Source organism: Cebidichthys violaceus, unplaced genomic scaffold, assembly GCF_023349555.1.
Source record: "Cebidichthys violaceus isolate CVI_PGR_0920_01 unplaced genomic scaffold, fCebVio1.0.p SCAF_19, whole genome shotgun sequence".
Classification (NCBI taxonomy): domain Eukaryota; kingdom Metazoa; phylum Chordata; class Actinopteri; order Perciformes; family Stichaeidae; genus Cebidichthys; species Cebidichthys violaceus.
The window spans coordinates 11,520,274-11,545,475 of record NW_027176361.1 but is presented as its reverse complement, the minus strand read 5'-3'; the positions used below and the strand labels follow the sequence as shown (position 1 = coordinate 11,545,475).

The window sequence follows — 25,202 nt, the reverse complement described above, 5'->3', positions numbered from 1 at the left end:
CAGATGTTATGTTCAGCACTGGGCAGAAATGTCGTTTTTTTTTTTATCTCTAGTTACTTCACTTTCCTGCTGAAGGTGTCGGGTTTAATGGTGCTCCTCGTGATGCTCCCATTTCCAGAGTTGAGAAGTCGTTCTTCCAACTTCGGTGTTTTTAGAAATGTGGAAACAGCATGGGCGCCACAAAGAGAACGTGTTGCATTTTATTGCTCACAGCGCTTCAACAACACTCTTGATAGATGTTTCCAGTATTTGCGTGACAACAAAACGCTAAGGAAGCCGATCAGGTGAGCCGTGAAATATGATTAATTTCAAACATTTAAATAACTAATTTAGGTCGCTCTATGTGGACAGCAACATAAGGTTACAACCTCAATACCATGTTACAAATTACATGTGAGCAAAATAATGGATATTTAATACATGAATTAATAAAAGACCTCTTACCATCAACCCAATATTTACTTTCGTCTGCCATGTTTCTAGGTTCTTTGACATCAATTCAATTTTTTGCAGATTTTTCAAGTTTTTCTTCCGTTCCCACGACTTCTCCTAGTCAGGAATAATTTTATCAGATTGTTCCGACACCCCATAAATACAGCCTTATTGACGGCAGCTCAGCGTAGATAAAAAACACGAGTGAATGACAACAGTATTAAGTGAGAGCAGCGGAGCGGTGAGTATCGCATGACTTCAGTGGATTTACATCACACTTGAGTTTACGGTTTTGATTCGTCTCCAGGACTCCGGAGCGTTCCTGTGTGTGATCGACGACTCTAATGAACACATGCTGTCGGTGTGGGACTGCAACAAGGGGAGCAAGCACACGGAGGTCAAGGTAAAGAACAGCCAGGTGTAAACTAAGCTAACGTCCTCACGGTGTGTTGCATTCGACTACCGACATTCATTTCTTGCCATAACTTGATGGGATGATGTTGTGTTTTCAGTTTGTTGTGGAGTTTCTCTGCTGAAATGTAAAAAAAACCAACAGAATTTAGTGTTTTTGGAGGATTTTGACAACGCTAAGCTAGCAGTTTCTCCCTGCTAAGCTAGGCTAAACCGCCGCACCCACAGACATTCACCTCGTGTCATCTGACGGCCCGACTTCCTAAAACGTTGCACTGTTACTTTAACTGGCTTCGGGGGCTATGTGCTTCTGCAATTTGGAGATTTTTTTTTTTTTACATCATCTGACATTTGTGAAATTATCGGTCGGCGCAGGGATTCATAATCCCTGCAGAAACAATGAAACCCTTCAACGGAGTCAAAGCGTGAGAATCATTCAGGCTGCTGAACGTGAGCGCGGGGCCGGATGCCCAGCGTGGCTGCATGCTGAATGTGTAGATGCTCTTTATAAAGGAGGTCTGTTTGCAGAGATTAAGGGAAGGGGGGGGGGCTCTGCTATGCTTTTATGGGCTTTTATCCCAAAACGCCTCAACTTCCCTGAGAGCAATTTCAGCCCGGCTGTCATGGCAACAGTGTAAATATTTTATGCAGTGAATTTGTCCAGCTGTATGTATGTATATGTATGTATGTATGTATGTGTGTGTGTGTGTGTGTGTGTATGTAATGGGGTTGCGTAAGAACACGTGTTTTGTGGATGGGAGCATCCAGTGAGCGTGGATCGGCTCAGGGCTGACCCATACTGTATAAACAAACGAGTTCATCCAACAGGAACCAGATAATTACCCCCCCCCCCCCCCCCCCCCCCCCACACACACACACAGCACTGGAATAGTCCATATGCCACTTTACGGCTCAGCCATGAATGGAGCTTTTTGTGTAGACCCGATGCTTCTGTACTTTCTGTACATGCTGTACATGTGGTCACCGAAGAGCTGCCGCTGGGACTCTGTCTGTTCCTGGTGGCAAAAAACATCCTAGGTCAGATTTTTGTATGAGGTTCTTCTCCACAGCCAGTGTATTACTACAGTAGATGGAGTTTGGAGAAACAGACAGGAGCAAAGTGATGTACTGCTGTACTAATCACTGTCTATGGAGAAGTACCTCCTACAACCCCACCTCAAAGAATCCAAACTATCCCTTTATAGCTGCCATTCTTCTTCTTCCTCTTTTCTTCTTTTTACTTTTTCTGGGCAGCAAAACAAGCTAATAACACAACATCTGATAAATGACCACCATAGCACATAATCATGTTGCTAACATGTTGGGATGTGCCTAACGTTAGCTGTCATGTGGTCCTGAACAGACAGATGTACGGTGGGCTCACAGCTGGAGAGGAGGCGGGGTTTAAGTTAGCAGGCCGTAAAAAAACCAAAACGATGTCCTAAAGGAGTCTTAATTAAAAGCTCCATAAAGCGTCGAGGAGCTGCAGAGTTGTGTGAGGATTGTATGATGCACCCTCTCTCACCTTACACTGCATGTGATCCGTTGTTTGTATCAGACTGTTGATAAGTGCAGGTTTAAATAGATGGAGGAAGTTTATTTTGAAGCTCTTAAAGCCGCGGTAATCAATATCTTATATGACCAATGACTCAAATGTAAAATAATAATAAAATGTTGATGATAGAGATGACAGTTATCACTTGACTCTGCAACTCACCTCAGGTCTAAGGAGCCTTTTAGCCTCTTTTATCTCGTTGTTTTGGTTTTTACATCTTCGCCTCACAGCTCTCATCAGCCTCACTTCCATGTGACCCTCATAGCGGGACTCGACTGACGCAGTTGTCGTTAAAAACATCATTATTATGCTAAAATGTGTGTGTGTGTGTGTGTGTGTGTGTGTGTGTGTGTGTCATGTCTCCAGAGCACCAACGAGGCTGTGTTCGCCGTGGAGTTCAACCCCAGCGACAGCACCAACATTATCACCTGCGGCAAGTCCCACGTCTACTTCTGGACGCTCATAGCGGGACAGTTCACCAAGAAACAAGGCATCTTTGGGGTGAGACACAGTCCCGCTTGTCCTCACATTCAGTATCTTTCACTTCCCTTATTGTCGACAAATTGAAGCTTGCAATTTCTTCAGTTTGAGACTGAAAAGGGAAGTAAGGAGAACAAAGAGAACTGAAAATTTGAATTAACCAGAAGAGTGCAAATATTTTTATACGTCCAAATGATTTATTTGAACACCTGTACTAACGACGGATCAAATTGTTGTTCTGCAAACAATCTTTTCAGAAATACAAGAAGCCCAAGTTCATCCAGTGCTTTGTGTTCAGTCTGACCGGAGATGTTCTGACCGGAGACTCTGAGGGAAACATCCTGACGTGGGGGAAATCAGCTGCAGATGTCAAAACGCTCGGCAAAGGAGCCAAAGGTCGGTGCAGGACATCAATGTGCACCGTAAAATACACATTTAAAGCTGGAAGAATTCTGAATAAACACATCATTATCATATAAATTACCATCATTAATAATACGGGCAAATTGACAATCTCCTTTGGTCTCCATGCGCTCTCATAAACTGGCTTTATTTACCCACAGAGACCTTCCAGATCATGCGACAGACCCGAGCCCATGAAGGCAGCGTGTTCACCCTGTGCACCCTGCAGGGCGGCGCTCTGCTCAGCGGAGGAGGGAAGGACCGTAAGATCATCCGCTGGAGCGCTGACCTGGCGCCCGAGAGAGAGTGTGAGGTGAACCCCAGCTGTGTGTGTGTGTGTGTGTGTGTGTGTGTGTGTGTGTGTGTGTGTGTGTGTGTGTGTGTGTGTGTGTGTGTGGGGGGGGGGGGGGGCTGCATTCAAATAAGGCTCGTTGATTACTGTGATTATTTGTCCAGATTCCAGAAAATTATGGAGCAGTCCGTACCATTGCAGACGTGGATGGGGAGGAGCTATTGGTTGGTACGACCCGTAACGCCATCCTCAGAGGCACCTTCTCGGACGGATTTGTGGCCATAGTGCAGGTACGCTCATGATGTACTAGTACGTGAGCTTTGGGAAGTTTTGGGAACCTTTTTTAGGATCATATACTTGGATTGAAGCTTTTGTATGTACTGTAAGGGAATGGTGGTGCAGTTTAAGGGCACAATGAGTGGGATAAATCAAAAATACTAGCCAGCGAATTTTAGCATAAACCAAACTCAAGGTTTGGATCGTAGCATGGTTTGGACTCACAGATCTGATGGGATCACCACAAAAGAAAAAAATGGAGCAAATAGAGAGATCCCCAAACCCCCGGTTACCCCCGCTCCTCCTGCTGACTGTCATTCACAACGTGACATCATCAGGGCTCAGCCAATAGAAAGCAATAACGCCACATACTTCTAGTGGGTCACAAACGATGACTGAGAGGGATTCTTTTTGTTCGAGTCTCTACATTGTTTTGTAGGAGGATCCTGCTCATTGTGCCTTTTAATACTAAAGCTAACACTCAGCTGTATCTGTTAACAGTGCAGCCAGACAAACAAACTGTTTAATGAAGAAGCCGGTCAAAGATCTTTCTTTTTTTAAATCTTTTTGGAATCAAGGGTTGAGTTTGATTTCTTGGAAATCTTAAGTATTGTAACTTTAAGGTTTAAGTTGTTTTAAAACCTGTATTGTTTCAGTTTCTATCGTGCTTAAATGGTGCAAATTTACTTAAGTAAATAACCTCAAAATACCTGAGACACAGCAATAAGACTCCCATGTGTTGTTGACTGTGTACACTGTACATGGTGGGCGCTTGCAGATGACTGAACACGGACACGATGCACAGAGATTGGGAGGAATGGAGGGTCAGAGGCTCATTTTGGTCCCATGGTCCCCTAATTCAGCCTCGAGTATCTTGTGTCCACATTTTATTCAGCCTGTTTAGATCCAACAGCTCACAGTCAACAGCTGGCATCAGAATGCATCTTAGTCTCCACTGACCTCTGGAATTTGGCTTCTCGCTCACATTAGATTTTCATCTGTGGGAAACTGAAACATCTTCCAGACAGAAAACACTGAAGTCTGAAGCACTGCTAGTGTCCCCTAGAAGCTACAGAGATCCCTACAGCTCACAGGATAGAATCACAGTCATTTAGCAGACGCTTCATCCAGAGCGACTTACAGTTCAGTATCTATCTACCGTAGGCACAGCTATTTTGGGGTTTAGTGTCTTGCTCAAGGACACATTGACATGAGACTAGTGAAGCAGGAGTCGGGGATGGAACCACTGACCCTCTGATTGAAAGGCGGCCCTGCTCTCCACTTAGCCACGTTCACCCCAATCAACAACATCCATTCGTGATGTGAAAAGATGTGCGCATCTTTAATATTAGTAATTCATATATTAATATTAATATGGCTTGCAGACATAGAAATAAGCCTAAAGTGTGTTCAGTGTTCTTTTTAAGGGGGGGGGGGGGCATTTTAAATACCAAATTATTGATGAAATGCAAAAATGTGGAGCTTAAAGTTGAAAAATAAATCCGAAACCCTGAGAAAATATTTCACATAACTAATATATAGATGATAATTTATAATAATATGCCCGCGAGTTTGATTGGAACTTAAAAGTGTACTCTGCTGCTTTGGCAATGTATCAAAAAAAAATGTATTTGAGAAGTTAAAAGGTGCTAAATTCAAAATGTTTTATGTGTTATGAGCTAGCCAGCGGCTCACATGCGCTGACATACTGACATAGCCCGGCTATGTAAACAAAGCACAGAGGAGCTCTGATGACAACACACGGTGTGGTCGCAGTGAGACTGATATCTACCATCTGTGTGTGTGTGTGTGTGTGTGTGTGTGTGTGTGTGTGTGTGTGTGTGTGTGTGTGTGTGTGTGTGTGTGTGTGTGTGTGTGTGTGTGTGTGTCTCAGGGTCATGTGGATGAGATGTGGGGGCTCGCCACACACCCCTCTCAGAACATCTTCCTCACCTGTGGCCACGACAGGCAGGTGTGTTTGTGGAACACCGAGGAGCACAAGCTGGACTGGTGCATCACGCTGGAGGTAGGAGGACACACACTCACCCTGACTTCTTTCCCCTCGAGTACCGGATTCATTTTCAAGCTAACTTTCTACTCGTGATCCCAGTGCTGACACACACACACACACACACACACACACACACACACACAGTTAACATGTCCTGTGTGTCTCTGACAGGAGTACGGGTTGTGTGCTGGTTTCTGCCCCAATGGATCAGTGGTTTCAGTCGGGCTCAGCACAGGAAGGTAATACAGCGAGAGAGAGAGAGAGAGAGAGAGAGAGAGAGAGAGAGAGAGAGAGAGAGAGAGAGAGAGTGTCCAGTCTTTGCTGATGCCTCTGTAACACTAACAGGTGGATGGTCCTTGACCTGCTGACCAGAGAGGTGGTCTCTGAGTCCATTGATGGGAACGAGCAGCTGTCTGTCATGAGATACTCACCAGGTCAGCGCTCTCTATTGTTGAACTGCACTCACAATGATCATAATCCAGAATTTAGGAGCATGGCCCGGGTTTGATAAAGCCAGAACTATCAGCCTAAACTAAAGTTTGATGCACTTAATGGAAAAATACCCACACAAGACTACCGCTTCTAAAAACTATATTCATGTTTGTTGATTTTTATAATACTTGCTTTTATTTTAAACTGAAATTTGTCTTCCAGTGATTGTGTTATCTACCAAGACACCACGTTACATGTAAAAAGCTACTTGGGAATAAAGCAGATCCTGATTCTGAAGATATTGTGGAAATCCCCTTTAACCGCATGAATGCCTCTTGTGTTCTCAGACGGCAGCTTTTTAGCCGTTGGATCCCATGACAACTTCATCTACATCTACAATGTGACGGAGAGCGGCCGGCGTTACACCCGCTTTGGGAAATGTAATGTGAGTTAAATATCAAATCCATAAATGTTCCATTTGTTCCCGTGGATTTTCCCCTTGATCCAGTCTGACCTTTCTGTGCGGGTTTTGGTTCTGTGCTCAGCAGTGGTGGCTATCACTGCTGATGCTAACCACTCAGCTCTTCTTGAACAAAGAACAGAATGTCACCAGATTTAAGGTACAAGTCTGGTGATAGTCTTTTTCTCTTCCTCTTTGCCATAGAGCTCCATTAGAAACACATCGATGAGCCTCACTGTTCATCACCATGAACACACACTGTACTTTATTTTGACTCAATACACCGTCCTGCTGTCCAAAATACTCACAAGAGCACCAAATCCGATTAATCCGCCAATGAAAATAGTCCCCAACAAGTGCACTAAACGTCTATTAATACATCATTAAAACTACCGATGCCAAGATGGTTTCTATCAATAAAAATACAACTTTTATTTCCTAATCATTTTGAATTGTGTGTTTTTATGCAAATCACCACGATAGATGAGTCTAACAAAGTAAAACCTCAGAGCAGTTGTTGTTGTTCAGGACATTGGTGAAAAGAAGTAGTACCTGCTGCTATAACAAACAAAACTGATCTGTATCAGCCGATGGGGCAAATAGACGATCGGCAATCCATGTCGGGAACAAAAAAACATGACGGGGCACCTCTAAAAGTTATATTTGCTTCTTTTTTTTATTTCTGCTGATCCGATCTGTGACTCAAAATACTGAAACGATCCGATCAAGTGAGTTTTGTGATCCATTGCACCCCTACTTTTAGTGCATGTTGAGCTCCTCTGTCAGCAGCTCTGCGTTTTTCTGATCTTCGTCTTAAAACAGACAATCAGTCACAAAGGATGACATTTATCCATCCATCAACAACAGCAACAAAACCCTTTCCCACTTCCCTCGGGGAAGTTGGAAGCTATTGTTGTTGGAAAGTGTAGAATAACACCTTCCTCATCCTCTCACATCGACTTCACAGTCGGCTCATAGAGCTTTTACGTGACACTACCTCTGCTTATCTGTCCAATCAGGGTCACTCCAGCTTCATAACGCACCTGGATTGGGCCAAAGATGGAAAGTACATCATGTCTAATTCAGGCGACTATGAGATCCTTTACTGTAAGTGAACGAGTGTCCTTTTGTACGTGAATCCTCAGACAGCGTGACGATCTGCTGTTGTGACTGTGAAGATGTTATGTATTCTCACAGGGGACATAGCAGCAGGGTGCAAACTGTTGAGGAATCGCTTTGAGAGCAAAGACCGAGAGTGGGCCTCCTATACCTGTGTGCTGGGCTTCCACGTCATGGGTGAGATGCTCTACCGCTCCACTTTCGTGTGCCTAAACAACATGGTGTTGTTTCATCCAGTCAGCTGACTTGTGTTGCTGTGGTGTTCCAGGTGTGTGGTTGGAGGGCTCCGACGGCACGGACATCAACGCCCTGTGCCGCTCCCACAGTGAAAGGATGGTGGCCGTGGCTGACGACTTCTGTAAAGTCCACCTCTTCCAGTACCCCTGTCCCAAACCCAAGGTACCCCCCCCCCCACAGTTCCGACTTTTCCTCAAGTGTCACGTAGCGGTGGGAGAAAGATTCAGATGTTTTCCTTGAAGGTACTATGTGGAACTTGTGTTGTTCATGACACCGGTGCAGTGAAGTAGTGACGTGACATTACATCAAAATCATTTATCATGTTTAGAATAACCTTTCCGTCTGTAATGGTCCTGTATTATAATTGGACCATTGGCTCCTTGATACTTACCAGCTTGCCGTTTGCAAATGACTTTATTAGCTAACGTTACGAAGCAGCTAACACCACAGCCATGTTGCGTAGCTACGGTACAGCTAGCTGGCTAACCTTAGCTTAGCTCACAGTTAGCTAGCTCTTGGCTAGTAGAAAGCAATTGTTAGTTATACAGTTTAACGTTGTACGGTTATATTATTTATTGTTGACTAAAATCAACACGTTTATCATAATACATAAGTTAGCATCATGGCTCGTGTTAGCCGGTGGACTAATTTGGCAAACTAACATTTTAAAATCGTGTTACAATCTGAACTGCGAATAGTTGCTTCAGCACGACTTTCTTTGGCGCAAATTTGACAAAATGTGAAGACATACAGGAGCAAAACGCTTTCAGCTGTGTCCATTAAGTTACACTGAGATCAAGATAGTTTTGTGTGTTTTACATTAGAGACCTCAGAACAAAAGCAAATTGTATATACAGTACAACAGTACAAGACATATCAATCACAAAAAGCAGTCATCAGACACATACACTAACTGTAACAATCACAAATGTTATAAAAATGTTTGTTTTGCAGTTTATTCCATAGCATTCAGGGGTGTAGCTGCTTGGTGCAAGTCTTTGTAGAGGGAAAATGATTCATAAGTCCATGCAACATGGTGAAGAGAGCTTTTCACATTTGTGTCAATAGCATTCTCATTTTTATCCGAAACACTTCAGACCAACTTTAACTCTTCTGAACTTCCTCCCATCATACGAACAACCTCCATCTTTACAGAAAATGATGTATTCCTGTGTTTCCTCACTGTTGAACCCCCTACCTACTGAGTGTGGTCATAAAGAGCGGCCTCTTCTTCCCTCTCCAGGCGCCGAGCCACAAGTACGAGGGCCACGGCAGCCACGTCACCAACGTCTGCTTCACCCACAGCGACTCCCACCTCCTCTCCATGGGCGGGAAGGACACCTGCATCCTCCAGTGGAGGGTGATCGGAGGCGGGGCGGGCGACAGCAGGGAGAGGCTGGCCTCGGCCTCGTCCGCCTCCACCAGCTCCCCGGAGCCTGCCACCAGCTAGGAGGGACACTGCGTTATTAACAGAGAGAAGGGGGGGGGGGGGGGGGGGGCGTCAACCCGGTGGACAAGAGCCACAGTTATGGGCTCTGCGGTGCCACTGCACACTGTTTCATACAGGACATGTAGAGGAATCCTCTCCTGGAAGAATGTCCACATTCAATTTACTCCATAATCATGTGAAACTGGACCGTGTGATCCCTGCGTCATTCTGTTGGATGTGTGGTGAGGGTCGTTAGAGGTGGTCTTCTGTGACTCGACTTCTGTGGCGACAAAGACTTTGGTTTCAGTGAACATTCCTGTGTTTTAGTCCACCTCGTTTATCAAACGTCCGCCACCGGGGCCTTTACAGACGTGTACATAATGCTTTTACACATTACTTGTAATATTTTGAGCAGCGTTTGGTCGACATCTCAGCTAAAAAGTGAAGCTGTTTTTTCACGCTTGCGTCCGACAGACTGTGACAAACCTGTTCTAATGAAATCCACATTCTCAGCATCTCTGACTAATTAATTTCTCCAACAGTAGATCAGTACACTTGAAAATGATTACTTTAGTGTAGTTTTATATATTAAAGAGAACATTTGGGAATACTGTGATGTTGTATCTGCCGAGCTCTCAATAAAGAACTGAAGACTGGAAAGTGTGTTGTGTGTCTAGAGTCACTAGTGGGCAGTGCTGCTTCAGGAATTGTGTGCTGTGCCGCGTGTTGAGGAAATGCATGATCCCAAACACTGAACCGCACAAAGTCAGAGGGATCCTGATCTTCCAACTGCGTTCAGTCAGTGAAACTTACAACAAAGTGTTCATATCAAAGTCATTTCAAAGGAGAGGATAACAGAGAGTCAGCGGTCAGACCTCAGGATGACATTAGCAGTGATGAGAGACGTAAAGTAGCTAAACCACAAAGTCAAAAGCTAAAAGCATGATTTTTTTTTTTAACTTAAAAGCATTATAAATAAAACCAATGTTAAATAATGAAATGAAAGTACTCCTAATGCAGATGGGCCACTTTTAGTTCAATATATTATACAACTGGATTACTATTACTGATGCAATGAAAGCGTCATTTCAATAGAGTAGCTGGTTGAGCTGAGGCTGATTTTTCTCTTAAGTTTAATTTATGGAAATGCATTTAAAGCAATGCAAATTGCATTTAAGGTTGTTCAGGTTTATAGCACATATTCTACATATTTATCTCAAAAGATCCTAAACTTTTGCTCAAATTAAATTAGTTAGAAGCTATTGATGAATTAAAACAGTAACGGCATTATGATGGTATCTACTTTTTAAAAATGTTCTTTTCTTAGAATTTATTTGGAATATAAAAAACAGGTTTTATATAAAATATATATATTTAAAAAATCCAATTTGTGTATGCCCACTCTGGACGGTGGTGTTCCAGTACTTAAAGACGTCTACTGGGCATGGACATACGGGTCCTCCAGATCATGAATCATTCCATCCTGCCCCCCTCTGGCTAAAATTAGAGCTCATGTCCTAAATAACACCACATCACCTACTGTCCTTACTTTTTACAAACGTGTTGCAACGCTACATCTGCTATTAAATCAACAATCACAGTTTTGTTGTATATTTACACCGTTTTGCTCCAGCGGTGCTGGACAGCACATTTTGCATACAGGACTTCTATTTGGACAACAAGTTTGAGTCTTTAGTCAGTTCAGCTTAAAGTTCATTCTACCTCACTCTGTTTTATTTGTAATTTGTGAATGACTTATGAATGCTGTGTTTCCTGACCAAATATGGAGGACTGCGTTGTCCTGCATTCATATTAGTTCAATAAACAGCAGACACAGGTCACTATTCTTAACTGTCCACTCATTTATCCGTACTGGTCTATTTCTTTTTTCTTCACCATGGGACTCCCTCAGCTCACAGAGACCTGGTCCTCTCTGGACCCTTGAGGTCTCTTCAGTTCTCCGTTCACGCGTTCAAACAGCTCTGTTGACTCTCAGAGACTGGAAGTCACCGTCTCCACCGCGCGCTAGAGTCTGACTGCATGGACTTGATTTTGGGGCTATTCACATGGAGAAACTGCGAGCTCATAATTCACATTGGTCAACGTTAAAGGGAAGAATCTTGGGTTCCCTTTTTGTAATATCTGGAATCAATGTGAACTCTGTTTGGTTCTTGTCTGCTCCTGATATATTTCTGATGGGTTGTATTTAACAACACTTGTTCGTGGAACGTATGATCCCATACTAAATTAAAATTGTGGCTTTAAGTCAAATTTATAAGACAGTTATCGAAATTCATCACAATTGTGTGATACTAAGCACTAATAATGTGACTTTGTGGTTTTACAAGTCAAAATGATGAGACAACAACTCAAACTTATTGAAATTGAAAGTTGTTCTTTTCTGAAAGTAACAACCAAACAGACAAGAAGAAAAACAAAAAAGGTAATATTCAACCCGACTTACCAGTACAATAGAAATCAATACAGCATTGATTGTCTACAGACCAAGATAAGCAGGCTGAGGCTTATTGCACCTATTTACAACACACAACCTGGGAGACATCAAAAAGACATCAGACAAATACTAACCCACCAAACTAATACCCTACATTATTAAAAACACACACTTAATAATAATTGTCAAATTGACTTGACTGCATCTTGAAACACTGAGTCACAATGTGACTCAGTGTTTCATAATAACACTGAGTCAATATAATGAAATAATCAGATTAAAGTCATGGTGTTTGGACTATGACCCTTTTGTTTTACGGACTAAAATGACGTTAACTTACTGTAATTACTGCCACAACTTGACTTATCAAAAAAATCACGATTCCTTCTTATTCTCTCCTCATATTGACGTATTTTTGCATCATTTCAATTTAAAAAGTCACAATTTGACTTTCCATGAGCGTTGTTATCCCCCGCAGTAAAAGGCTTCCATACCTAAAACTGACTCAACATAAACAAGCTGAGAAGTAAATATCACGACTTAGTTGAAGGACTCTCAGCTCCTATAGATAAAACATCCAGTGACCATGAAAGGTCTGTGCTGGGAGAATTGGTGATATAACTGTATTAATTAAAGCCTAATACATAATTGTAATTATAATACAGATTCCAACACAATTCTTGGTGATTTCAGGATTTGATTCTTTGAGGGGCATATTTGTTTTGCTTCTACCGTGTGTGTGTGTGTGTGTGTGTGTGTGTTCGCGCACGCGTGTGTGCGTTCCCAACTTCCTGCTTTGACTAGATCTAGCAACAACTTTACTTTTCTTTACTTTCTGTCTATGTGTGTAACATGTAGAGACTCTGTAAAAAAAAATGTATCCAGTATTTAAATCATGTTTTGGTCTCCGAAAAGCACGTGAGCTGTTTTACACAGTGTGTCACGAGTGTGAGTTTATATTTCATATTATAAACAGCTTGTTTATCAAACCAGAGCCAGTGAAAAAGTTAATTGTGACATTCCGGAGATTGTCGACATTATCCGAAGATGACGATTTGCGCACGAGCGAAGGGGGCCAGTGAGTGTGTGTTTGCTGTGTGCGAGTGTGTGTGTGTGTTGAACTGAGCGGAGGTGAAGAAGAGGAGGATGAAGCTGGGAGCGGAGGATGGGAGGAAGAGTGGAGTAAGAGACAGGCTAGCTGTGTGTGAATGAGTGAGTGAGTGAGGAAGAGGAGAGGAAGGTCGTCGGAGGGACCGAAAACAAAGACTTCAATATTTTGGGGATAACCTCCGGAACATTACTAACGGAAACTTTCAACTTTTTACCCGCCACATCTCGGCTTGTTGTGTCCGGAGCCGGCTTTGTTTCACGGCGGGGGTGTCTACGATAAATGAAGGAATAAAATAGATCCCCATCGACCTTTTTCTACCCAAGCGGGGAATACCCTGGGACTGCTTTTGATAAAGGTTACGAGAGAATGGCGGCCAACATGTACCGAGTGGGAGGTAAGGAATGTTTTACATTGTTAAGACACCCCCCCACAACGTGATTGTTCGTTTCGACAGCAAGGTGGCTAGCTAGCCGCTAGCTGTCTGTGCGGTTAGCCGCTAGCTAATGCTAGCTCCCGTCTAGTGTCTGTACGTGCGTCCACTCTTGCATGGAAGAACGTCAAATCTATTAAAAAACCTCCAACAACGTAATGTGGCTTAGCTAATGAGGAAATGTAAATAACTCCAAAACTGTGACTTATTTTATACCCAGTTCTATTTAGCACTATACGCTCCAACATTCGGCACAAAATATCAACTTTTTAAACAGACTGGCGTGATATCCCGACTGGTGTCCACCAACATACGTTACCAAGCAGCATGAACCGGTTGTGGAAGTTGGTATTAATTAATTCGAAATAAATGCACCCTGTATGATACCAGAGTTCGCCGAATTGTATTTGTAGTTCTAAGTAAGCGAAGCAATCGTAATTTTGTCACATTTTGGTCCGTGAGTCTGTAGCGTTACATATGGTGACGTCCTGGAAGTGAACACGATGCTAGTTAGCATATACTGCTAAGTTAACGCTAGCTGTTGAGAGGTCAACATCCAGCCAACTCTACCGACGTCTGGGGTAGCTAGCTACTGCTGCTCGGCTAGCTTTGTCTGTGGGTTAATTTCATTATACCGCCATATCGCTTCATATGCAACGGGTAGCGCTAGCCGTGCTGGCTAACTTTGAATGCTACATGTAGTTAGCTTAGCGCTACATACTGTGCGAGGTTGTGTTCGCCGGTGTGCTTGATACGTTTATTAAGAGGAACTATTTCGTCTTCTACCATTAATCAGTAGTTACAACGAAACACCTGCAAGAGAAACACGTAACTAAGTTAACTAGCTAACACTAACTACCAGTGTAACAATGTCTGTGCCGGTGAGACTTCTCTCCCATTATGTACCGCTACTTTGCCGCTGGATGGAAACCTTAGCATCTCGTGAAAATGAAATTAGGCTTTAAAACGTAATTAACATGGATTTTCACAGCATCCCGTGACACGTCGAGTGTTTATATATGATACAGCAAATTGTTGTGGGTTGCATTATTATGATTTCCACCCTACTTTACTAATACCGGGTTTCCAAACGTCACAATTCGTGGAGAGAAACAAAACGCCGGTAGAGGCGGCTAGCTTCTAGCGGTATTGCCTCCACTGTTTTCCGCCTCAGTTTCGTCGATCCTCCGACATGTGTTCCTGTACTCTGCAGTATAACTTAGTTAGACGTGTCGCCTTGTCTTTCCAGTGCTTGGTACTACCGCTTATTGTCTATTATCATTAATAGCCATGTTAGGACTCTGTGTACCATTTTTTTAAGTCTGATTTTGTGGCGGTTGAATTGACAGTGTGACAGTCTCGTTGCTGTTTAAGGTTGGTACGGTCTATTTAGGTCATGCTGATTTACCACTACTGCATAATTCGGTATTTGTTTCAGTTTGTCCACTGGTCAGTATGCTGCCAATGAGTCTGTAACAGCAGCAGATAGCAAGAGCATCTCTCTGGTAGTGACAGACTGGTGGAATGGGCTGATATTGGGCTTTTATGAAAAATCAGGTAACGTTCATTATCCAAACTTGTTTTTTTTTAAAAATTCTAATTCCTCATGTATACTATGTATATATATATCTCAATCTGCACGAGACGACTTACACTATTAACCTGGGGTTTTATTGGATTATTTCAATGTCCTGCAATGGTAAAACAAAAACACAGTTTCATCGTAGTTCTCAGTCTGTCTTAAGTGTTCCGTGTTTGTGTTTTTACATCGCTTTTTAGTTCCCTTTTCTAACTAAGGGTAGTTTCAGGTGTATTTTGGCCTGCTTTATGTAAGATTGCTGTCCCGTGCACACGTTCAAATAATAGTTGTGCACGAGAGCTGCATGGATGGACCCGTGCAAAGGCTTGCTGCTCAGAGCACCAGTGACTTGTGTTGTGTCTGCGTTGTGTGCACGTCAACGTGTGTTCTGAGGGAACTTTGCATGGGATCCATCGTTGTGTAGAGCTGTCAGGCAAAAGCTTCACTTTTTTTTCCGCCAGCCTGCTGGATCACGAGTGTGTCGTGGAATTTCCACAGCAGGAATGCAGTGTGGTAAAATGTATTACAGTTTAATACTAAGTCTAGCCCATAACATATTGCAGTTGGCAACAAGCATGTGATTATGTAATGGCGTAGAAATGTATTTTTAAGTGGCCCACAGAGAAACACGGTCACATCGTTTGGCTGTATGATGTAGAAACAAACGTATATTGTAATGAAGGCATTCATGTTGACTGAATGAGTTCATATTTATGAATCAGGAGGGTTTTCGGTTGTTGCAGCTGACTGGTGCAGGCAGTTCTGTATGAGCAAGCACATATATTACAAGTCCTCTAGAAGCACACAGTGTTCAGCCTGCATGTAAGATCATTATCTTCCTCAGAGATTAGTCAAAGGGCTTCCTCCTCTTCATTCACCCTCAAGCACCCAGCATACTGCGCCACTCCAGCCCAATACGTCCACAACAAACACTCACGGCTGCCTTTTTTTTTTTTTTTCTCGACATACCAATACTCTCATAAAACCACCAGCTCATCCCTGACCTGACTGAGATGTGTGTGTGTGTGTTTTCTTTTCTTCTGATGGTGTGAACCCTCTGAAGTCCATTGTGTCTTTTTTTTTTTCGTGGATCATTGATCCATCTGCCCCCTTGCTCATTGATACACTAAGCTGGCCTCAGTGCTGGTAGAACAGGATCACTCTTTAATTTGTCCCCACTGGGCTGCAAGTGGCGCTGAAGGGCTGGAACATAAAAGAGTAACTCCCGACGTTCACCATCTTTAGAGCCAGAATCGGTCATGTCAGCCACATGAGAGTGCAGAGCCCTTTTTGGTGCTTCAGCCAGTGTTATGTAACTTTGCGCTGTTGTGTTCCTTCTCTGCGAACAAGGAGGCGATGCTTTTGTGGTCAGGCTCCTCATCAGTGTGCTAAGTAGAGCAATAAATCCTCTCCCCTGTCTGAATCCTTCCTTCTCCATCTCTGCCTGTGATGATGCATCAGAAACCCACTGGTATCCTCCCGAGGCTCTCTGTCCCTGCTTGTGGGAGGACCAGATGGAGCTTGACGTGAAGCCACACTGCTGTGCAGAGCTGCATCAAACACTACAAGGAGGCACTGTGTCTGGTAGTTGTAGGATGAATGGATGGTAGGCTTGATCCATATTTTAAAGGCTGCCGTCTCTCAGTTAAAGCTGTCAGCAACTGTGAACAGCTGGTATTCTGAGCCCGTATTCACCATCATCAGATATGATCATATTTACAAAAATAATAACAATCCAGTCATTTACAAAGTACAATGAGCACTTTTAAAATGAGAACTGATATTATTTTGTAATACGAATCTGAATCTGCAAAGTAGCTCAGCTAGTAACTCATTTTCTCAAATGGATATAGTGAAGTTAATATTTCCCTCTGAGATACAGTGAAAGAGAAATAAGAAATACTCAAGTAAAGTGCAAGTACTTCTAAATTGTACTTAAGTATAGTACTTGAGTGGCCTAAATGTACTTTACACTCTACCACTGCTAGAAAAAGAGGAACAAATTTGAAGATTTTCTTCCAGAGGAGGATGCCTCTGGACCCCCCTAGATGCCCCCCCATAGTCTCAAGACCCTAGCCAGGTTCTGGTGTCACCTGCTGAGTTGAAGTGAACGGGTTTAGCCGGTTCACTTGAGGTGGGCGGGTCTCTTTAAAGCCAAGTTGATATCACCCGACATACAAAGTGGTCAGATTGCCGTACTGTTCGCGTTACACAACTTGATATCCTGTAATCGAGAGTCTTGAATTTGTTGTGGTTTTCACACTTCATGACTAACTTGAGATGGGGGGAGGGGGGTCACCACACACCACACACTACAAGATCTTTCACAAAGAGGAGTCCACGATGAGTATGTCTGGTCTCTGTCAGGGGCGTAGTTCACTAATGAACCTGTTTCCACATGTCTTTGCTGTTTTCCTCCAATGTAGATCAGTCACCGAGTTATGTATAACTACCAACACCCTAGGTGTAACGGCTATGGTTCGGTACAGGTGATCCCTCCCCAGGTTTTACCCTCAGCCCGTGTCTTGCTCTCTCATTGGCTGTAGCTCTGCGACAGGTCCAGCTACTTAGCCTGATGGATCTCTGGAATGTTCCTGCGATGCATTGGTGATGACGTCTGATCACAGGCCTTGTTGTTACCTCGATTCTGCCCGCATTGTCAATTATATGCAAATTAGGTAGGCGGAGCTAGTGCTCGGTAAACGTGAAGTCAAGGGAAGTGATACTGGTGTATGGGCTCTGCTTACTTTTGCTTTGCAGAGGAAGGGCTCATCTGTAGCTCGAGTCAGCAGGAAGAGGTGGAGTGAGTCAGCTCGTTAGGCGGATGTCATGTGACCAGAATGTAATCCAGACCATCTCCAGGAGTAGTGTGGCCCCGATTACATTCTGATTGCACTCCACTCTGATTCTGCTGTTCCAGATCTAATATCCACACATGCATGGGGTGTTGGTAACGGGTGGGATCTTTAAAGTGTTGACACTTTTCCTCACTCGGTGGATTGACTGAATTGTGACCCAGGCTGTCCACCACATTATCTCCTCTGCCCCTGCAGGTTTACTTCAGCCGTGTCATAACAGGCTTCACTCAGTGTTTGATAGTGTTGGAGTTGATACCTGCAGCGTTTCACTATAATAGGATTTACCTTGTTGCTACACCTGCCGGCCTCCAGGTGTTCTCTGTCCTCCCAGGTCACAGTGTCTCTTTATCTCCGTAGTAAATTCAAGCACAGGGAGGTCGTTCTACTGACGGACCTGCTTCATTCTGAGTTTGATCAGTTCGTTGCTGTGATGTGAGGATATTTGCTGTGAATGTGGATCACACTGCAGACTGCTCACTCATGTGACCATCATGCTGCTCTTGGCTAGCAGAGTGGCCTCTTGACCTTTTTTGATGCAACTTGGAGAAGTCTCCAAGAGCTTCTCTACATGACCAGCTTCACACCTGAACCCGAACTAGCTGCTGGATATTATGTGGCGGTATCGGCAATGTTACTATAAGACTTTTCTGTGTTTTTTTTTTGTTTTTTTTTGTGTACATTATGTTTAAAGCACATAGCACTTGATCTTTCTCTGCCACGTTCATTTCATTGGTAATGACTGCCTAGTTGAAGTGTAGGGTGGGTCAGTGCTGTGTGTGGGAGGGATTACTGGTTAGCAGAATGGGTTGTGAAGAGCTCTGGATTCAAAGGAGGCTGAGGCCAGCTCACATTCCTACGTGCAGAATATTGGTGAATTAATAGAACCCAGCAAACATTAAACTGAGACACAGAGTACAGGCCCGCCTCTCAAGGCTGTTGCTGATATTCGGTTTCAGTGAAGCTGGAAAAAGCAGATTAACTTCTTTACAGATACAGCAGTAATTAAAGTATTCTTTATAACACAAGAACACTGGCCAAATAAAACAAGAACATAAAAACAAGAACATAAACATCAGTTTTCAGTTATTAAGGAAAATGTTCATCGATTTGCAGTCTCCTTGTTCCTCAAAATGTGAGATTTTGCCGTTAAGGATCTGTGTAATATCACTTCATATAAAATATAACTTTGTTTGGACTCATCTTGGGGTCTGAGAAGGTTCTTTGACGATGGTTTTGTGATGCTGTCCGTCATTAATGTCTCTTCGTACGTCCCAGTGTCTCAACAGTGTCGTTACCAGAAGGTGTCACCATGGCATGTACTCCTAGTACAGCTGACCCCTTACTGATTCAATTCATAACTAATAATGCCGGGTGCTTCTGTTGGCCTGATCACATTAGAGGCGGACAACGGTGACCAATTCAAATCTTATTTTTAACAGCAGCCAGTCGTCTGCCTGTGACCCTCACACTTTCCTCTTTTGCTGACCTGTAGGTGTAATTCTTCTCATTGAAGCCACGGCTGCAGTAAATGCTTCTTTCCTCTTCGTTCACTGTTGGGCCGAAAGGTCAATTCACACGGATCATTTAACAGAAGTAGTTACCGCTCGTTAGCATCCCTTAAACGTGATGAAGGGACATTATTAGGTTATTTCTTAATATATATATTCATTTATTATTAAAGAAAAAAAAATAATGAAATCAATAGGGCTGTATCTGAATCTGACTTATTTTTATTCAAAAAGGATTTGTCTGTGCAACACAAACTATTCCTTTTTTTTTCTCCATATAGACGATCTGGCAATCTGAAAATCCATTGGCATGAGTTTCATGTTTTCATTCCATATTTTCCTAATGAACCAAAAATATTCGTACGACTCACAACGGGTGAGATATGCGCAGTCTGCCCGGGGGGATGTAACTGGGTGGGTCAGGGACGGCCCCTCTGAGTGGGAGGATCTCTTGGTGTGGGAGGATCTCTCGGTGTGGGAGGATCTCTCGGTGTGGTGGGAGGATCTCTTGGAGTGGGAGGATCTTTTGGTGTGGGAGGATCTCTTGGTGGGTCGCTGGCTCTCGCCAGGCTCATTTCCTCCAGGGCTGTGCAAATGAGCGGCTCTAGGTCGGCTTGAAAAGGCCCTGGGTGAAAGTGGCTCGGGCCGCGAGCTTTACAGCAAGCCTTGGCGGACCACGAGGGCCCCCTGCTCCTGGCAGGGGTCATCCGGGACAGACTGTCCTCAGCACGCGTCTGCGGCGATGTCTTCAACCCATCTGATCTGTCGTTAAACACAAACAGGGTCTTGGTTCCCGTGCTTTATATGGATTTTTATCATATCGTATACAATTTCTCAACAGCCGATGTGTTCGTGATTAGACTGTTCACAATAGCACAGAGGTGGTCCACTATAATAGTAGGAGACGCTGGGCCGGGTAGCCGGGACGTTCCCCTCCAGGTGACGGATGTATAGTACCGCTGCTGTGTTGGTGCACTGCTCTGTGTATCAGGACATTGGTGGTGTTCTGTGTGCAGGCTGTCATAGAACACAGTGGATGCTCGAAATGCTCCCAATCTCAGATCTTGCACCTTTTCCGTGTGCGTTTCCATCGAGTCGGGCGGCTGCAGATAAACAGCTGGTGGTGCTAATTCTCCAGTCGGGCGCCATTAATCCGTCACAGAGGAAGAGGATGCAGAGAGATGATGAAATTTAGAAGAGCTGCTCATGTGCTCGTTGTTCACTGGTTCATGCTATAGACTAAACATTAATACTGATGTGTTTTGTTCAATACACCTTACCTACAGACACAAATGGGAAAACAATGATTCACTGCTCTGCCCAGTTAGTGTCAGTTCAGTCTCTCTTCCTCTGGTAAAAACCCAGGTGCATGCTGGTCCGATCCCTGCCTACCTACATATAACTGCAGGTGCCCACAGTGTAAGCCAATTCACAAATACCACAAAATACAAATTATACTTTCAGTTTGGTTTGTTGGTTCATCTGGGGAGAACTACAGGCCCGACTGTCATGAAACTTGAAGGAGGAGCTCGTGAACTTTAGGATCTGGTCTGCCGTCTCACAGAGCCCTTCTAGTGTAATTCATTTCACATGAAGTCAGTCTGGATAGACACGTTTCCTGAAGCTCCTGTTACACCAGTCCACTCATTGAGCTGGCAGGCTCTGGTTCACCTAACGGCTCCTCGGTGTTGTACCGACAGGCCTCCAATTAGAGCCGTGTGTCACTTGAATGGGTTCCTATCAAACTGGTCTCAGTTCTGCCAGTACAGCCACAGAGCTGTGTTGGCGTCCGTCCAGAGGACACCTGAACTATCGGCGGACAAACCGAGGAATATTTACTATACTTAGTATTTCTTTTATTATGTGCATTTGTGCGTTTCTGTGAATGTTTCCCTGTGAACACGACGTGACTCTGATGATGTTTTTCTCTGTTTCTTTCAGATTACGTGTACTTTGAGAACTCCTCCAGCAACCCTTACCTGATCCGTAGAATAGAAGAGCTCAACAAGGTTGGTTGTTTCTCTCACATGTGTTTCTGTACTACTAGGATTGGGTACCAGCGGTAGTTTCCGTACTTTACTCTAACAAAGGTGTAATTAAAAAAAATATAACTTTCTCAATTTCAATATTGTTCTTTATTTACCTTTCACTACAGTTTCAATGTTTCTCTCTGTAAAAATGTTTTTAAGTCAACGCTTCCTGTTTCCATTCCAAATTTAAAAGCGTTTGTTTCTGTGAACAGAATTCCCTAATCTGTTAACACGAGGCTTTTATTGTGAAATGTTTGCTGCAGGACCTTGTTGTGGGAAATGGCGTGACTTGCACGGCTCAATAAATTAGTGGAGTTCTATAATTAATTTATGTTAATAAGTTAAGTTAAGTGGGCCATTATCAAAGGCTAATTCTAAACAAGACAGGGCTGCGGTTCAGCAAGGTAGCCGTCACACTCGGGTAGAGGGAGGCAGGGTGACCCGAGCCCGGCTCGCTGTGACTTCAGTACCCAGACCCATAAAACACCTGGCAGTGTTGTCCTATCGTACTCCAACCAGGCTGTTTCACAGCTCCTATTCCATAGATTAGACACAGAACCTCCTGATCGACTGGTATCATTTCAGTCAACATACTGTACACACACACACACACACACACACACACACACACACACACACACACACACTGTGTCCCCTGGTCTTTCCTGGACGTTGCTCATGGTAAACCATGGTTACTGTAATCACAGGACACCGGTACAGGAGCCACTTATATAACAGCAGCAGCAGCAGCATATGACACAGGCTTGTTTCCCAGTCAAAGGATTAAGCTCATTTATGTAACACTCTTACATTGAAGGGCTTGTGCTGAGCAGCAGGAGGACTGCATCGTCCTGAGTGCTAATGGCTGCTGAGCACAATGAATGGGGAGTGAGAGAGAGGGAGAGAGGGATAGAGGGAGGGAGGGAGTGTGTGTGTGTGTGTGTGTGTGTGTGAGAGAGAGGGAGGGAGTGTGTGTGAGAGAGAGAGAGAGAGAGGGAGTGTGTGTGTGAGAGAGGGAGGGAGTGTGTGTGTGAGAGAGAGAGAGAGAGAGGGAGTGAGGCCAGCTCTGCAGCTCCAGGCTGGATTGTGGAGGGAAGCACGCTGTGTGTGCTGCTGATGCTTTCTCTGCTCTTCTGATCACAGTCAATCCAGGGAGAATGAAGTACCTGAAGTACTACCACCAGGGGGCCGACATATCATAGTCTTTATCGTGATACCAGTATACATCTTAGTGTGATTTAGACTCTGGAGAGAACTGTGGAGGAATTGGTCTTGGGCATTGTGTAAGTGGTTTGATAACGTTAACCTTCAGAGAGGCCACACACTCATCTACACTAAACTCACCTGTGTGAGCGAACACTCAAACAGCAGGCTGAAGTTAGTCTGACAATCACCAGCTGGACATTCATGCCGTCTGCATCGAGTTTACTTCAATGTTTAGTGTTCACCAGCTGGACTGGCTTCATCGTTGTTGCTGCTGTCACAAAGACAACCGGATCGCTAACACAGCTAGCGACATGGCTACCGCTAGCAGCCTGGCTACTGTCCAAAGCATAAACCACCGTCTGCGCTTTTATTGTGAAAGAGTGCCGTTGCCAATTGGAGGAAATGAACGTCTTGGTTCAGACTACGGAGCCGCCGTGATATTATTGTATTGCCTTCATAAGTATGCAAATGATATGAGACACTATCATATGCCCGATTAACACAACCGGTACATTTATATCATCTCTTAAAAACCAACTCAAATACAATCACAGGCCCCTCCGGGAAATCTAAATGAAAAACAAACCGTTCTTTAGATAAAGAATGGCCCGCCTGGTGAGCGACTTGTCACTAAAATGAGAATAGCCGGTCCGACTTAAAGGTCAGTAAAAATATATCTTAAAAATCCCCAGATGCTTTTGGCCCAGCAGGGAGTCAAACGACCCTGCTGCTGCTCTTTCTCCAGAGAGTGGAGTAAATATTCTCATTGTCTCTTTCTTGGCTGCTGGCCATCATCAGCCTGGCTCCAGGCCGCTAGCACCGTTTGGATGCTTAGGAAGGAAACAGACGTGCCGTGAGAATTTAAGAGTAAAGGTATCTCAAAGATTATTACGGATCGACTTCTTACTCGATGGTATTGGAACGTGGATCGGTGTATCGATCCAGATGGATGGGTCGTCTCCTCCATGCACAAACAGAAATGGCTTCTTTTGTTCAGACCAGTGTGTGAACTACGCCGTCACTGTACTGGTGAGGGAGGCTGCTTCACATTGAGAGCCCTACCAATAGATAGTCAATGAAGTCTTGTGTTCTTTTCTTGTGGCCATCATTGGTAATAATATTATATATTATTATATATAATATATATTATATTATTATAGATCTAGTGACATGGCAGTGTCGCCGTGTTCCCAGATCTGGGAAATGACCGTAACTGATAGAAGTAATGGACAAAGCAACAGAAGCGTGAGTCATCTTTTAGACAAACAGCAGGCTAGATCTGCAGAGCAGATGAGAACTGTTGATTGTGATTCTGGAGTGCTTGCTATAGATATGATGTAGACCTGTGGCCGCCCACAGCTGCTGATAAATTAAAGTGTTCTTTCTGTTTGCAATTTATTTTTGGCTCGCTCAAATAATAAGCCGAGAATTGATGAAAAGCAGAACTGGATGATCAACTGTAAATGATGCGGAGCCCCAGTTCGTACCTCTGACTAACCCGCAGCGTGACGAGTGAATGAAACCAACATGGCTGCTGTAACGGAGGTAGCTACACCAGCGCTCTGTTACGAAGCCGACTTGTAACCGCTGACTCTCCGCTTCCAGACAGCCAATGGGAACGTGGAGGCGAAGGTGGTGTGTCTGTTCAGGAGGCGGGACATCTCAGGAAACCTCAACACCCTGGCTGACAGCAACGCAAGTGAGTACGAAACCACGGAGCTCCTCCCTGCTCCTCTCTGCTCCTCTCTGCTCCTCTCAGCTCCTCTCAGCTCCTCTCAGCTCCTCTCAGCTCCTCCCAGCTCCCCTCAGCTCCCCTCAGCTCCTCTCTGCTCCTCCCCGCTCCTCTCCGCTCCTCCCCGCTCCTCTCAGCTCCTCTCTGCTCCTCCCCGCTCCTCCCAGCTCCTCTCTGCTCCTCTCAGCTCCTCCCAGCTTCTCTCTGCTCCTCTCTGCTCCTCTCAGCTCCTCTCTGCTCCTCCCCGCTCCTCTCAGCTCCTCTCAGCTCCTCCCAGCTCCTCTCTGCTCCTCCCCGCTCCTCTCCGCTCCTCCCCGCTCCTCTCTGCTCCTCTTTGTTTCCCCCGGTGTGGGAGCAGGTACGTTGTGGCTCGCTGCCTTTTATGAACCTCTTCTCCATTGTGTTCCACATAAAAAAGCCCCAAAGCACCTCTTCAGCTTTTATGCTGTAAACTGCACCACGGCCTGCTTCTGGTGTTAATGTAAGACCACCGCTGGTGTCTGAGGCTCCGGCTTGTTCATTCCAAACATGTTAGGTATTAAATTGTAGTCGTAATATTTTTTTATGTGAGTCAATACGCATAGGAGAAGGGCTGTTTTTAAAGTAATCACAACTACTGATAGATTTTGGTTCAACCTCGGCTGAGTGTCCGTCGACTCTGGACACTTTGATCTCATCTTAATAAACGTTAGTTATTAGTTTATTAGTCTAGTTTTAGTCGACTCTAAATTGTAGCCGTCAAAAGATAAGCTGTCAA

General features: G+C 44.2%; 2 protein-coding genes across 4 annotated transcripts in view; both read left to right on the top strand.

The window, feature by feature from the left end:
• eml3 (EMAP like 3) overlaps positions 1–9,601 on the top strand; it is a 37,342-nt gene extending 27,741 nt beyond the window's left edge. For both annotated transcript variants that reach the window (XM_068713666.1, XM_068713667.1), the window contains 13 exons: positions 740–835; positions 2,765–2,899; positions 3,136–3,274; positions 3,442–3,593; positions 3,737–3,862; positions 5,743–5,874; positions 6,031–6,098; positions 6,205–6,293; positions 6,639–6,736; positions 7,771–7,858; positions 7,949–8,047; positions 8,139–8,269; positions 9,351–9,601. In XM_068713666.1, coding sequence (XP_068569767.1) covers positions 740–835; positions 2,765–2,899; positions 3,136–3,274; positions 3,442–3,593; positions 3,737–3,862; positions 5,743–5,874; positions 6,031–6,098; positions 6,205–6,293; positions 6,639–6,736; positions 7,771–7,858; positions 7,949–8,047; positions 8,139–8,269; positions 9,351–9,557 — 1,560 coding nt within the window. In that variant the 3' untranslated portion in view covers positions 9,558–9,601. The remainder of the gene's footprint in view (positions 1–739; positions 836–2,764; positions 2,900–3,135; positions 3,275–3,441; positions 3,594–3,736; positions 3,863–5,742; positions 5,875–6,030; positions 6,099–6,204; positions 6,294–6,638; positions 6,737–7,770; positions 7,859–7,948; positions 8,048–8,138; positions 8,270–9,350) is intronic.
• A 3,462-nt stretch (positions 9,602–13,063) lies between these two features.
• Positions 13,064–25,202, top strand: part of mta2 (metastasis associated 1 family, member 2) — a 24,574-nt gene continuing 12,435 nt past the window's right edge. Inside the window, exons 1-3 of one of the 2 annotated variants that reach the window (XM_068713664.1) lie at positions 13,064–13,496; positions 21,419–21,486; positions 24,319–24,412. In XM_068713664.1, the coding sequence (XP_068569765.1) occupies positions 13,469–13,496; positions 21,419–21,486; positions 24,319–24,412 (190 nt within the window). In that variant the 5' untranslated portion in view covers positions 13,064–13,468. The remainder of the gene's footprint in view (positions 13,497–21,418; positions 21,487–24,318; positions 24,413–25,202) is intronic. The other variant, XM_068713665.1, reaches the window with a different exon arrangement.